The sequence below is a fragment of the Cryptomeria japonica genome, chromosome 2 (genome assembly GCF_030272615.1).
Source record: "Cryptomeria japonica chromosome 2, Sugi_1.0, whole genome shotgun sequence".
Lineage (NCBI taxonomy): Eukaryota > Viridiplantae > Streptophyta > Pinopsida > Cupressales > Cupressaceae > Cryptomeria > Cryptomeria japonica.
The window spans coordinates 108,734,190-108,749,602 of NC_081406.1; the positions used below are offsets into that span (position 1 = coordinate 108,734,190).

General features: G+C 35.2%; 2 protein-coding genes across 2 annotated transcripts; both read right to left on the reverse strand.

The window, feature by feature from the left end:
* Positions 1-4,950: 4,950 nt before the first annotated feature.
* On the reverse strand, positions 4,951-7,194 carry LOC131054294 (uncharacterized). Its single transcript, XM_057988770.2, has one exon. It carries the CDS (start codon positions 7,192-7,194, stop codon positions 4,951-4,953), a length of 2,244 nt encoding a protein of 747 aa, XP_057844753.2.
* A 2,978-nt stretch (positions 7,195-10,172) lies between these two features.
* LOC131054266 (uncharacterized) lies at positions 10,173-12,289 on the reverse strand. Its single transcript, XM_057988746.2, has 3 exons — positions 12,051-12,289; positions 11,680-11,936; positions 10,173-10,582 (listed from the first exon to the last, which is right to left on the reverse strand). The coding sequence occupies exons 1-3, from the start codon at positions 12,195-12,197 to the stop codon at positions 10,273-10,275; spliced, it is 714 nt and encodes a 237-aa protein (XP_057844729.2). The 5' UTR covers positions 12,198-12,289; the 3' UTR covers positions 10,173-10,272.
* Between the last annotated feature and the right edge of the window lie 3,124 nt (positions 12,290-15,413).

Here is a 15,413-nt window from a genome sequence, read left to right on the forward strand (position 1 = left end):
TTAACATTGTATTTTATAATTTTAAAATATATGAGATCATATAGCTTGACTTGCTATGTTTATATACAATTTTATAAATGAAACTTTGAAAATTATTAGAATTTAAAAATCTATCATAAGAAAATATAATATAGTATTAGAATCTATATTATATTTTTTTATAATATTTTTTATAGAATTAAATATTGGTTTAAATAAAGATAGAGCATAAATGAAATTTTTTAAATGTTTTTATATAGATATTATCATGAGTTATTTTTTATTATCAATTTAGAAATTTATTTTTAATTGTAATACTAAATTTAAGATTTTCTTCTTATGTATAGACTCTTAAAGTGGTCATTGTTATCGGTTGTTTTATAATTTTATTTTATTTATATTGATGTGTACCTCATATCAATATAATTTATAATTTATATTTATAGAGAGATAATCAAGAAACGTTATTATTAGATTATAACTTGTAAGTAATACAACCACATTTTATTTATCTTTAATGTATAAAGTTAAACTATGTTTCCTTTTTATTTGTTACACTCCAATCTTGTGTGTATTTACAAATGCTAGCACTTTGAGTTATTTAAAATCTATATACACATACACTAGATTCTTTTGTACCTTTATATTGTGCTTTTACTTGACCCATGTGCACATAACATAAGGTAATAAGAATTTGCATTTACCCTTACTTGTTCAGTTGTAGGAAGCTAGTACTACTAAATCTTAATCTAATTTAATAATTAAAAAATAATTTCTTTGGAAACATAACAATACATGTATTAAATTATTTGGCATAAAGATTTGATTTAGAAAAAACTATTTATGTTTTTTTAATAACGTTACGGATTGCACTCCATCACCAGAAAGATTAAAAGAGAAAAATTATTAGATGTTTGTCACACAACTATCACCATGAGAACTTCCCTAATAATTTACTTTCATGTTTACTCCTCTAATACACTCCACAAACTAAATATAGATATAATTAATTCTCATTCTCTCTTCACTATGCTACCACGACACTTTTGTGCTATTCATTTTATTCTTTTATTTTGTAATTATCAGCATTGTCAAAATCCATAACAATTTATGCATATCAATCCATAAACATTCATAACTTTGCTTTCAAATGAATCAAGTCATTTCATTTGTCCATTTTGTGTATTAAAATAATATGAATTTATAAAAAAAATTACCTTTGTAATTTATTCCTAAATAACTTCATCATACTGATGAATAACTTATTATGATAACATCTAAATACACATTCATACCATCTATATATATATAATTTAAATTGAACTAGTATACCTATATTTTAAAAAATCTATGTAAAAATCGTCGAGAGATATCAAATTTCAAAATATTTAACATTCATAAAAATGAATAAATTATTTTACCTTCTATGTGACAAATGAGAGCTATGCAAGAAAATACTTGCATCAATCAAAAGATTCACTATAAATATGTTATTAGAGGCCTTATGCAAGAAGATCAAAATAACCAAACAAATGCTTTATAAATCATCATATTGATAGAAGAAAATGCATTTAAATATAGCATTTTCTAATAGAAATCTCACATAGCATCCCAAAATTCATAAATGATGAATAAATAAATCACCATATCTTCTATATGGTGATTCTTGATTTCACAACTTTAAAATTCTTTAAAGTGCATGTTGTACCTATCATTTGAGGAAAATTCCAAACCCTAAATAGCAAAATAACTCTGCAACTGTTACGTTTTCATGCAATCATAGCAATTAGTTACTCCTCTGCAGTGAAACAGATTGTAATATGTTGAAATATAGCTTCCAAATCTTTCTATTAGACATCTTTTTCTTCATGCTTCCCCCAAACGAAAAAAGTGTGCCAAGCCATCATCTTCTTCTACAATGTCTCTCTTTGAGTCTTTAATGGAAAAAAACTAAAAAGAAATGTTGAAATCTTTTCAAGATGCAATACCCCCTTGGCACTCTTCTAACATATTAATTGCACTCTTCTATAATGGTTTTGATAGATTATGCCTTCCATACCTTCGCATACATTAGTCACCTTGTATTTTTCATTTATTCTATTGTTTCTTTACTGCTATAACAGGAAGCTCCAATTTCTTGGCTTTCAAAATTAATAAAAAATGTTGCATTTACCATTATGGCTGCTCTTGATTTTCTTACTTATTTTAGATCCACTATTCTGTCAACGGAATACTTCATTTATGACACTCATGCTGCGATTTTCCATCTTGGGTGGTTGGGCGATAATATTTTCCTTTAGTTGGCGGCTAACGTAAATTGTGACTGCAGGGTGCATTAAGAGAGGCGTTTCAACTGAACAAACCATTACTTTGCCACCATCATGCCAACTATCCTGCCAGGAAAATGAATGTCAAATTTGTTTTGGATTGATTTTTTGTTTACAAACAAGATTGGTCCTATTGCAGATCGCCTCTCGACGAAAAGATTAACTAACATTTTCACAATTTTAAAATATTAAAATATGAATAAATTAATTATTTCCCGTTCCACATTTGCCCCATAACCCACACCAATTCCACAAAACCAAAGTCTCTAATGCATTTTAAGCAACTCCCAAAAGGAACAACCCATAAATCTTGATCTCTACCTCACTATAATTCACTAAAACAAAGCCAAAAACTTTTTGAAAAACAAATCCCAGTAATACCCACATCTAAATTTCTCACTCAAAATTCAACTGTTTTTTCCAAAAAAAATGATGCAGATATGTATTCTCAATTACTTCTTTTCAAAAGGGAAGAATGTGGGAGTATAGAGAAGGCAAGTGACCCGTTTAACAAAATGCCTCAAATAGGTGTATTATCATGGACTACGTTGTTTGTAGGATACACACAAAATGGGTTTGTTGAAAAGGCTTTAGAAATTTTCAAGCAAATACAATTGCTAAGTGTAAACCTAAATTAAACAACTTTTGGCTTCATCACCTTTGCTTGTGCCAAATTGGGCTTTGAAACAGGGCATACACAAACATCAAAGCATACAGATTAAAGTTGCAACTTCCCTCATAGACATGTATGCAAACTGAGAAAGTCTGTGAACCATTTGACAGACTGCCTCAAAGAGATGTGGTCTCATGGAGTGCCATGATTGCAGGATGTGCCCAAATTCAATTCCTGGATGAGACTTTTAGAGCTCATATCGTCCACAAACTAGAATGCAAGCAACTTGTTAGCCATGCACATAAATAATCTAAATTTAGTTAAGGCCTGGTGAAAACCTTAATAGTACAGGGCATACTTAGGCTAAAGTAGGATGAGAGAATAAGTGAATTGAAATAATCACAATCCAAGCCTACTACATGTCTTTGAAGCCCATAGTATAAATAATTTAAAAATCGCCCAAAAACACAAGAAAAAAAATTGGACAGAAACAGAGACAGATATAACGAAGATGCAAAATACTTCCCAGTGACAATCTCACCTCCCACTTGAGACTGTTGGCATGGTTGTCACATTCCTGGGGGGTGCAGTATGGACACTCTAGTTTTGCTATTGGAAGAGACCATCGATTATATGTAGGCCCTTCAAATGTGGCTTAACTCCTTCAAATGGAGCAGCTAACATCTGAACACCATTCATGCGCTTCACTAATCCTAGCGTCTAGTTTCAATTTACATGCAATGTAGGTTGTAGCCATTACAAGTTTAGATCCAAATATGGGAGGAGAAATCATGTAGACGGGATATATTGACGAAGTAATGGCTTCGGCAGATTTTATTTCCCACTATTCCACAGCGTCACTGTACTACCAACTCTGCATGCCAATTTTTCAAGCTGCGAGATTCATTGGAGTTATCCTTTGTTTTTACTGGTTTCATGAAAAATGAAAAAGCGCACCAAGACTTTAGCTATTTTTCCCAAAAGGGCGATGCTGCAATAGAGGCCAAAAACCACCGAAGTCACAAGCTCAGAGAAGCGAAGATTGAAGAAAAGTGATGGAAGATACATCGAGACCCCTCAAAAACTACCACGTCATTCACAATAGAGAGAATTGCATATGGAATTGCTCAGCATTTGGTCAATTTATTAGCAAAGCATTCGGAAGAGAATACTGCACGTATGAATTCCATGCTAGTGAATTTATGTCCGACAGTTACAAACATTTATCTCCATGCGCAACCACTAATTTACTGTCTCCATTTTTGAATTTATGGCCACTACAAAAAGTAACAGCTCTGTCTTGGCAGCACCATATCTATTGTTCGACAGTCCTTTTAAATTTCTATATTTGAGTTTTTTCAGGCAGTTGGAGATTCTCCAATAGCCGAGACTGTGCCAAATTTTTTATTTTTTTCAAGTCATTTCATTTGTCCATTTTGTGTATTAAAATAATATGACTTTATAAAAAAAATTACCTTTGTAATTTATTCCTAAATAACTTCATCATACTGATGAATAACTTATTATGATAACATCTAAATACACGTTCATACCATCTATATATGTAATTTAAATTGAAAGACAGTAAAAGAACAAACTGTCATCAAAATTTCAAAATGACAAGCTGGGGTAACCAACTCCAGGCCTGGTTCAGACTCGAGACTCAATTCAATGTGTATGATTTTTTGTTTTAATAAATTCAAAAAGGAAAAGCATGCAAAACAATTATATAAAGACAATAGCAAATTTGAGTTAATTTGAGAATCAGAATGTTCCCACTTTCAATTTAGTGACTGCGAATCTCTATAACAGAAATTGCTGTCAGACCGCATCGTAAACAGAAACAGATAAAACTTGAACAATTTCGTAAGAGTGATAACAGACACTAGAAAGGAGACTAACAACTTAAAACCATTTCAACTAGTCTTTGCAACTCGTGCTTTCTTGTTATCTCAAAAATTTCCACCGGTGTGGTAAAAGTAGAATTTGCAGGTAATGGCTAAGAAAATCTTCATTATTCACAATTAATGACTAGGAATTATCATCAACGACTGTCCCATCAGGCCCTTCATAATCTTCCAACTGTTGTGCAAATACAGAAAGAAATGCCTCCTTCATGAGCTCGCCAGCAGATTCTGAACATTCCACAAGTGCCATTTTCGTCTCCATAGACGAACGCGATTCAGTGTACAAGCGCTTATTTGAATATATGAAGCGGAGAGATTCGCAAAATGTGAGATAATCAACATCCCCAGGGCAAGTTTCACGTATGGCCCGTGCCACTGTAAATAAAGTTTCCTCCTCTGTTTTTGATGGTGCCTTTACTGCAACTCTCTTTCTTCTGCAAGAAATACGGGCCAAATAGGTAGCCATGAAAGAGGAACGAATCCAGGCTTCACCATTTTCACCCAGCTCAATGCTCTGTCTCTGCCTCAAAACACACAAATATTTTTCCACTTGATTAACAAGCTTCTCCAATTGAATAGGCCGGTCTTGGATCTTGGATTTGCACGCATTGCTGTAGTTGTCATAAATTATCTTGGATTTGCATCCTTTCGACTCAAAATCCAGAAATCTTTTCTCCAACTCGCATCGCTTGCAGATACAGTCGAAGCCGAAGGCTTTGCAGTACTTTTGCCGATAAGGAAATGGGACTAAAACCTCAAAATAGGGAATGGTGATCTCTTCCCCCTTTTGAATGCGCTTGGTTGCATGGATCGACATGATTTCTTTGTCGGTCTTTCTTGCAGCGTTAGGCACACAGGAATGGTTGATGAAGGAGGGAAGCAGCCATACCCCATAATACAGTCTTTCTGGAACAAGGTTCCACATCGCCGAATCCTCTTGTTTTTCTGTCATCAAATCAAGAGACCTGTCATCCAACGCAATGCGTTCTATTATTTGACGAATTTCATCGTCCTTCCCAGCTAATTTTTCACGAAGCTTCTCTGAGGGTTTCGGACTCTTCTCTTGGAAGAAATCCAGCATATTCGGAATCTGCTTGCAGCTACCATGGGAAAGAAAGATTTGCAGAGTCTTTTCTCCATTTGAGACCAGCGCATTTTTCACATTTTGAATCAGGCCATTTCGAATGGGATCCTGCAAAGCCTTGCGAGAGACTGCCAAAGGCTCGCTTAGCAACAATGTCTCACCTGTCTGAACATCCTCTGTTGCAAATAAACCCCTGCCGCTTCCATTGCTTGTCATTCTGATCTCCACTGGCCCAATGAAACCCCCATCCGGTACAAATTCATGACCGTATGCATACTTTAAACTCCATTTTCTGTAAGTTCGAGTAAAGATCTGCTCCTTTTCTTTCAGGGAAGCACATGAGATCTGAAAGAAACGAAATGCGTCCTTGTATCTTCCGACAGATAAAAGAGACTGAATTTTGAACTGGATTCCATTGCTTTCGGAAGGGCCGCTGTTACGGCATATCCATTCTGCATCTTGAAGCGCTTCGGTGTATCGGCCAAGCATAATATTTGCCGACCATCTTTGATTGTACAACAGACGAAAATTTTTTGGATATTCATTCTCGCTTCTCGAAACACAGAGTAGAGTCTTGGTATTAAATCTTCTACATTTCTCCCAGTCTTTTGCCTGCCAAGAAGCATTTCCCCTGATTATCCACTCGTTGATTTTTCTTTCATCGATTTGTGGATCAGGAAGCCTGTGTACAGCTTCAATGCACCAGGAATTCCGAAGGACAATGAATACGATCCCACCCTCCGATCGAACAAGCACAGGCTCCTTGACAGCGATTTTCATACCCTGAGGATATTTATCTCCTGCAAACCCTTGATGAATAGATGACGGATCGGAAGAAACAATAGAAAGAGCCACTGCATTACCAGTATCCACCTCCTCCAGCAGAGTGTAGATTCTTCCAAATTTGAAGGGCTTAACACACAGTACGCCATAAATCACACAATATTCATTCCACTTCCCGATTTCCAAATCCTTGATCTTAACCGGGACAAGTTCATCCAAAGATTCAGTGGCTTCATGAGAACCTTCGTCATCCTGTTCAGGAGTTTCATGCATGAGCAAAACTTTTCCAATTTGAGGATGTGTCAGGTATAAGCGAGCTTTGTTGTGGATTGAAGTCAAGAGCTCACTGTCAAAATTCTTGTATGCCTCTAACATAACAGATATTTCAATGCCTGGCCAAAGAATGGTGAGAAGCTTTTCATAATCTTTGGGCTGTGTAAGCTCTCCAGAAGGCCGATCTGCCTTATCAGAGCTGCTGTCTGATGATGTTTCTTGAACCATGGCTGCTTTCTGTCCTCCTAGAAACTGACTGTTGACAAGAAGCTCGATCGTTATGGCGTAAAATGAAAATAAAACTTACGATGGCCTCGGCTGCATTTCTTGCACTCTAATCCTCCCAAATCGCCAGCGTCTGGTATTTGTCTTCCATTTCAACATAAATTTGAAGTATAGCCTAATTATGAAAGAGAGGAACTTATGAAAGATAGCAAGAAACACGAAAGAGGCGCACAAATTTATTCTGCATCAAGAAGCCGAAAACTTTGAAAAGGTAAAGGGCATGCAAATTTAAAAGTTTTAAGAAACAAAATTAAAATATATCCAATTTAAAAAATACATTACTCACGCATGTAAATAAAAAGCATGCATGCCCAATTTCTTATAGTTTTTACTTTTTTCATGTTTTTCATTTATTTAAAGATTTAGGGATGTTTTCAAAATTAAGATGTCTATTAGTGAAGTTGAATGGTTCTAAATGAGCCCGCGAGGGATCAAGTCTTGCTTAGTGCATGGCTCCGACATCATAAGGGATGAGGCCGGGATCGTGCCTCGAGCGAATTTGACGGAATGGATACCCCTCAATCCTTGGCTCTTAACCAAAGAGGTTCATCGTATTGGCTCATGCCCCCATATCGGGTGACAAAAAATACTTTGTGAAGGCTCTCGTTGGGTTGGCAGCTCGTGGGCTTCATGCCCTTGCTGGGCTATCGTGCTCGCAGGTCTGGACCTCCATCAAAAAAAAAAAAGTTATATTATAATATTATATTTTAGAGACAAGTTACAAGTACTCCCTTAAAACTCCCTGCATATGTAAGTGACAGGTTAAATTTTATTGAGTTGTATAGTCAAATTTTAGTACTATATAAATTGTGTTGAAAATAAAAATAGAAGGAAGTATCATTTCTTATAACATATTGGAAGGTAAAATTTTCTCACAATTTAAAAAGCTAAAATTGTAGAGGTGGGGTTGTCAATAGTAAATTTATTTATTTTTAAAGTGTATATAATCTAGTGTAGAACAATAATATGTAATTTATTTTGAATTTGGTCAAGTATATCAAAAGTTATTTATAAAATGGTAGACATATGTCTATGAGGACTGTCAAGGCAATGGTAAAGAAAATTAAAGTTTACTATGCTAATGTTGTCCAAAAATAGAAAATTTTGTATGGTCTGAAAACTGAGAAGACGTGTGAGATTATGGTGGTAATTTTAGAGATACCCACTTGATCATTTGTAAACCTGATGACGAAAAAGTTGAGAAATCATGTTGGAAGATGAAAAAGTGTGTAAAGGGACAAAAATGGGGGGAAAATGGGCTTGCAAGTCTTAGGGTCGTTTTCCAACCCTCTTACCAAGCCAAAACCCGCACGGGTTTTGAAAAACAAAAAGTATTATTCACAATTCTACATAACTCATATGGGTTATGTAGAACTAAAATCATTATTTTGTGTTTCACAAAACTCATACGAGTTATGAAGACATAATAATGTATGCTTGTAAACTTAGCATTTACTACACATGTATAGACATACATATATAATATGCGTTTATGTATGTATATATGCATATCTATAATTATATATACATATATTTATATAGATATATGTATATATGTTTGTATACATGGATGTCTCTCTTCTTTTCCTCTCTCTCGACTTCCTTCCCCCATCACTGTCTCTGTCTATTCTGAGCCCTAATTATCCTCCTTGAGTTCTATCTCATCTCTCTCCCCCTCACACTTCTTGTTGCCGAGTCTCTCACCCTTTTCTCCTTCCCGTTACCTCTCTACCTCATTTCTCTCACCCTCTCCTTCTTCTCCTGCTCTCTCTCTCTCTCTCTCTCTCTCTCTCTCTCTCTCTCTCTCTCTCCCCCTCCTATCCTATTCTCACCCTCTCCCCCATCTCTCTCTTTCTCTCCCCCTCCCCCTCTCTTGACCATACTCTCTCTCTCCCTCTCCCCCTATCCTTTTCCCAATCTCCCTCCCTCCCCCTCTCCTTATCCTATTCTCTCTCTCTCTCTCTCTCTCTCTCTCTCTCTCTCTCTCTCCTTTTCCCAATCTCCCTCTCTCTCCTTCTCTCTCCTTTTCCCAATCTCTCTCTCTCTCTCTCTCTCTCTCTCTCTCTCTCTCTCTCTCTCTCTCTCTCCTATTCTTCCCATCTCCGCCCACCTCTCCCAATCTCCTCTCTTCCTATCCCCTACTCTCTCTCTCTCTCTCTCTCTCTCTCTCTCTCTCTCTCTCTCTCCCTCTCTTCCTATCCCCTTCTCTCTTTGTTTCTAACTCTCTCCCTCTCCCAATCTTCCTCCCTCCCCCCCCTCTCTCTCTCTCTCTCTCTCTCTCTCCCTCCCTCCTTTTCCCAATCTCCCTCTCATTTTTCCCAATCTCCCTCTCTCTCCCTCTCCCTCTCCCTCTCCTTTTCCCCAAAACTTGGAGAGAACCTTCTCCACTTCAAACATGTTAGAAGCTCCATAATACCCATGTTAGAATAAGATGGTGTTATGTTTAATGAAGTCTCTTCAGCGGAGGTATAAATATCTTCTCTTATTACTATATTTTATTATAGTAGAATAACATTAACTAATATTATTCTACTATGCATTTTTTTGTCTATTTATGTTATGCTATTTTTTAATCATTCTTCAATTAATATTTATTTTAACTTTTACTAAATATTACAAAATTTCACATCTTTTGTAATCTACTTTTACTCCTTGAATGAAAACTAAAATTTTTTGGAATAAATTTTTTAAAGTATAATGTTTTAAATAAAGTCACTAGAGAACTTTTTCTTTTCATGATTGTTCAATTCTTGCTTTATTTTTCGAAAAATAATCTCAATAAAAAAAATTAAAGAATGCAAGAAAAAGCTAAAAGAAATGAAACGTTTGAACGGTGAATTATAAAAGAAAGTTTAGGTAACTGACTACGTAAGCCCCCGATATAAGCGAAGGCGAACTGGTATCAATCCATAAAACTGTAATAAAAAAATTCGATGAAATCCATTTTGAATTTTGGGCTTAATTTGCATTGACTAATATGAAGAACGGCAAGCATTCTAGCTTTCACTTTTTACAGAATGATCACTTGGGTTGGGATTGAGGAAGTTCTTCCATGGATTGTTCAGGGAAAGCAGGGGTGTAGTCCGCAGTGGCCTCCAGGACCTCTGTGCGTATTCTTGCTTCTTCCTGCAGTGATCTTTCGGTCTGCACTGCACAGATATAGAATGCAACGCCCATTGAAGATGAAACCAATCCAAGCACTCCTGCTGCTGCAAAGACCCCTTCTCTCACCGCTCTACAATCATCTCTAGGCACACCCCATCTTTCTATATGCCCTGCTTCCACCACAATACCCACGGCCAGAAGCACAGCCGCAAATCCAAAACATATCCTGAAATCATGTTCCCAATGGACAAATAAATTACAAGATTAGATTAAAAAAGAAAAAAATCAAACAGTCATTAGGATTGATCTTATAATTTTGTGATTATGTTTTATATGATCTTTTAATTAAGCATAACATTTGAATAGAAGTTAAAATTTGTTGTAATTGTCAGTGTTTTAGAATGGTTTAATCGTTCAATCTAATTCAGGATATCAGTGTTGAACTTTTCATGGATTAACTAGGATTCGGACCTTTAATTTAGTACTGAGTGTTCTATCACTGACTGGTTCTTTTAAGATCATTTCATCTTTGATTCAGGTGTGACTTATTTTTATCACTCCTTTAAGCCACTTAATAGAATATTCGGAACTCCTAATTTGACCTGACTCTAATATCATATTAAACTTTTCATGAACTGATCGAAAAATACAGCCATCAATCTGAAAACATATCCTAAAATCATGTTCCCACCAGACAAAATAAATTATATATTAGACTAAAAACAGAGGAGATTAAAGGCAGGTAATTAATTGTTTGTTGGATTAGGATCAGTTTTTAACTAGGCTAAGAATCAAACAGCGGTTAGGACTTATCCTGAATGGAAGTTCAAATTTGTCACCCCTGTCTGAGTTTTTCAATGGCTTAATCCTTTTATCGAATTCAGGGGACCAGTATTGAACTTTTCATGGATCAATAGGGATTTGAATCTAGAATCTTTGTTATTGATTTTTTTAGAATTAGTTTATTTTTTTTCAGGTGTGATTTATTTTCAACACCCTCTTAAGTCACTTTACAAAATATTCGAGCTCCTAACTTGATTGAATTCAGATATCATATTGAATTTTTCATAGATCAATCAAAACTTGAACCTAAGACCTTCCATTTACTACGGAAAAACTCTATAACCCTTTTAAAATCAATCCATCTGAAAATAAATTATCTGCAACAATGAAAAGATAAATTCATTTACTATAAAAAAAGCCCAAATATATAAGAAATGAGGGTCAGTTTAAACATTGAGATACCCATTCTAAAATTAAAAACCAGAAGCCATAACTTGAGCCAATTGACCTCCAAATAGACTGGGTACTGTGACTAATTACCAAGAAATCAAGAAGGAGCCAGCAGCGAGCCACCGGAGCAATATGTAATTCCTGGAATCAAATTCTGTCCAAGCTGTCAAAAGGCGAAACTGATCATTTTCATTAGCAGTGCAGAGGACCAGCCACAGATAGGCTTGGCCAACGCCCACAGCCATCCCCAGAGACAGAATTGAACTCAAAGCAGACACCAGAGGAGACCACCCATCATTACTGTACATGCACTTCATTCCTCTATCCTCAAGCTCAATCCATATTATCTGTAAATTTCACATACACCCATCAATTCAATTACACTAAATCTCATCAATTCAATTACACTAAATCTCATCAGTTAACTAAAATTGCACATCAAGGAAGGGGAAATGGCAGACCTCTGTTCTGGTGATCTCTGCAACAAAGCCAAATACAAATGCCAGGAGGCCTAATAATGCACAGAGAAGGAAGACGCATGTGGGCAATTTGCTCCCGAGAGCTGTGCCTCTCCGGCTAATGGCTAAATCGGCATGAGTTACCGCCATGATATTGAAGCTTCGTCGATGGAGGACTGGTATATAACCCTGAGACTACCTGATACCTGTCAAATCAGTAATCCGTTTCTTCCGGTTTTTGGTGTAGACTGTTACCAATAACAAACTAACCAAGTTTTCAATTAAAACGACTCTCAACCTAACTAAACTCAGTTTCCACCAACTCAGGGAATTTCTGCCTTCTTTTAAACACTTTCCATTTTTGTGGAAGTCTACTCTATGATTTCTTACATAATATGTATTAGAAAGTCAATCAGCTAAAAAAAATTTGGTAAAAGTGATTACAGAGCTTCGATTTGTAAAGGTATGTTTTAATAATTAGTATTCAATACTTCATCCACTTTTAAAGTCTTGAATTTATCATTTTGTTGGTTGATTTTGAATTTTAGTGTGTTTTGTAGTTCAACAATTTTTTATTGTAACTTTTTGTCATAATAGTAGAATATGTATTTTGATTTTTAAAGTGATTTGTAGTTTTTAGTTATGTTTTATGATGTGTCAATTTTGACTTAAGTCATTTAAGTAATAAATAATTAAACTTAACAATCACTCTTTCATCTATTTACTTCAAGTTTTACTTTTTCACACATTTCATCATTCACTCAATGACATCTTATTGTAGACACCTAAAATTGATTAAATTAATATTTAATTAATTTAAGTCTCTCAAAATAATTAATTAATTTAATTGTGTGAATCCCTTTCTTCTTAAAATTAATTAAATCAAATTTAATTAATTTTATCACTATAACTCTCATAATTAATTTATCAAAAATGATTATTCCCCTTTTTTCTTCTAATATCATTTATTTCTTCTAAACCCTACTTAGTTAATTAATTTCAATTACCTAAGCTAATTCTCTGATTCCTACAAATCACTTTCTCTAATTTTCATCTATCCTAATTAATTCTTCCATAATCATGCTTATCATTATTCCTCAATTTTATATTCATCCACTCATTCTCTCTCCTCATGTCACAACCTCCTAACTTTCTCACTTGCACTCTAATCTCTCATTAATCCACCTAATCTCCCATATTTATCATTTGCACATCCCTAATCACCTTGATTAAAGATGAGTCAACTCTTTGCCATAATGACTACCCACTTTGATCCTTTCAAAAAAATTCAAATTCTTTGAATCTCCCCATGCATCATTTTTCCAAAGAATTTTTAATTATTTTTCTCATTTAGTCCTCCCACACATCTCTTAATTTGGAATTTGTAATTCCTCCTCCCTTCCCCAAGGAATTTTATATTATTTTTTCTCTTCCCAATGTACTTGGAAGATTTTCCCCATGTATCTTGAGGGGTGTGGACACAAGAAATGTCTTTATGGCATATCTCTTGGTCTCCACACCTTGTCCTCTCAATCCTCTCCCACTCTTTCTTTCATTCTCAAATCAATCTTGTCCCTTCATTTTGGCCTTCTCAAATCTATAAATTGGAGTATCATCTCCTCACAAATCATCCACTTTTATCATATTATTATGTTGTCCATTTCATCCCTTCATCCACTTCTCATCTAATCTTATGCTATACACTGAGATCCAAAATCATCCATCACACCCTCATAATACCAAAATTTTGACTCATCCATCTCATCCATATTCATCATTCAATCTAATCAATCTTGTTGTGTAGTGGAGAGAAATCTACAATCCTATCAAAGAGCCAATTCAATCAAAGGGAGGAGGGGCGTATTCTTCACTTTGTCAAAGGCTCAATCTGAGGAACAAGAGAGCTTCACATGAAGGTATAATGGTTTTTATTGCATTTGGTTGTAGTGGAGAGCAATCCACAATCCTATCAAAGAGCCAATTCAATCAAAGGGAGGAGGGGCGCATACTTCACTTCACCAAAGGCTCAATCTAAGGAACAAGAGAACTTCACATGAAAGTATAATGATTTTTATTGTATTTGGTTGTGTATTTTATGCTTAATTGATTTGAATCTAACCATTTACCCTTGTGTGGATTTTCCCTTGGTTCATTTTGGCATGCCCGGTGGGACCCACGTCCCTACTACTAATTGAAAATTTTGAGTTTTTGTGAGTTTTAGCTTGTAGGTTCTGGAACAATGTCTTCACCTACAAATCAATGTCTTCACTAAGGATCAACATCTATGCTTCAATTCCAAAAAAAATAACCGCTTTTTTGCAGGTTGTTCTTCTTCAACGTCTTTGATCTGCTTCGACGTCTACGCCTAGTGTCTTTTGACACTTAGTTTTAGAGCTCAAATTTTACATTTTTTGCTTTCTTTTATAGCTTAAAAATCACAAAAATAATATAAAGGCTTAGAAATAACAAAACAATTCTAGATTAGTCTTTGCTTTTGGCAATTTCTTAACTTAATTAGGCTAGTTTTTGGGTTTTTTGATGCATCAACGTTTGCGCAGATAGTCAACATATGTGCTTTGGTTCAACGTCTGCATCGAACCTAGAAAATCCCGCCTAGATTTGAATTTCAAATTTCAAATTTTCAAATTTACAACTAACTATTTTTTGCATTTAATCTTTGTTTTGACATCTGCACAGACGCTTAACGTCTACGCTTAGTATCAATGTCTACGTAGTTGTAGGTTAAAAATTCAAATTTTCAAAATTTTTAGTCTTTCTCGCTTTTTGTTATGGTAGTTTGTGCACATATTGTTTCAACGTCTACGTAGACGTTTTAGTGTCTGCGTAGCTATTTTGGCGTTTGTGTTGTGACCTTAGGAAAATTTTTGTTAATAATCTAAATTTCATTTTTTGCAGGTTTTCTCGTGAGTCCAAGATCATATTTTCAGATTACTAACAATTTCTTGTAGCCCTGCTTGCCAAAGAAACCAATTTTGCTCACTAGATTAGTTTGTTTCTTGCATTTTTAGTTTAGAAAACCTTACATGTGGGACTAAAATTAACAAATGTCTTATGTGTCTCATGCGCTTGCACACATGTTTGGGTGGACCCACCATGTTGGCAATTGACACTCAATTGGTTGGTTTCACTATGTTGTCATTGATGGCAACATGGTATTTTGTTCCAGCTTCATATTTTGGTTCATTGTTTATCAACAGGCACTTCACAGACACTACACCAGCACCGACACCGGTACTGGCATTGACAGGAAGGAAGGATTTCTTTGGTTACTGACAATACAGGACGACATGATTTAGATTAAGGTTATCAACTGTATTGGAGGCCGACATCTCTTGGATCCAACAT

Excerpts from the sequence above, each read along its gene's own strand:
- LOC131054266 (XM_057988746.2), bottom strand. The coding sequence starts at position 12,197 with ATGGCGGTAACTCATGCCGATTTAGCCATTAGCCGGAGAGGCACAGCT. Across the intron at positions 11,937-12,050 it reads CAGAGATCACCAGAACAGAG|ATAATATGGATTGAGCTTGA; the intron begins GTCTGCCATTTC and ends TGAAATTTACAG. Across the intron at positions 10,583-11,679 it reads GGCTCCTTCTTGATTTCTTG|GATATGTTTTGGATTTGCGG; the intron begins GTAATTAGTCAC and ends ACATGATTTCAG.
- LOC131054294 (XM_057988770.2), bottom strand. The coding sequence starts at position 7,194 with ATGGTTCAAGAAACATCATCAGACAGCAGCTCTGATAAGGCAGATCGG.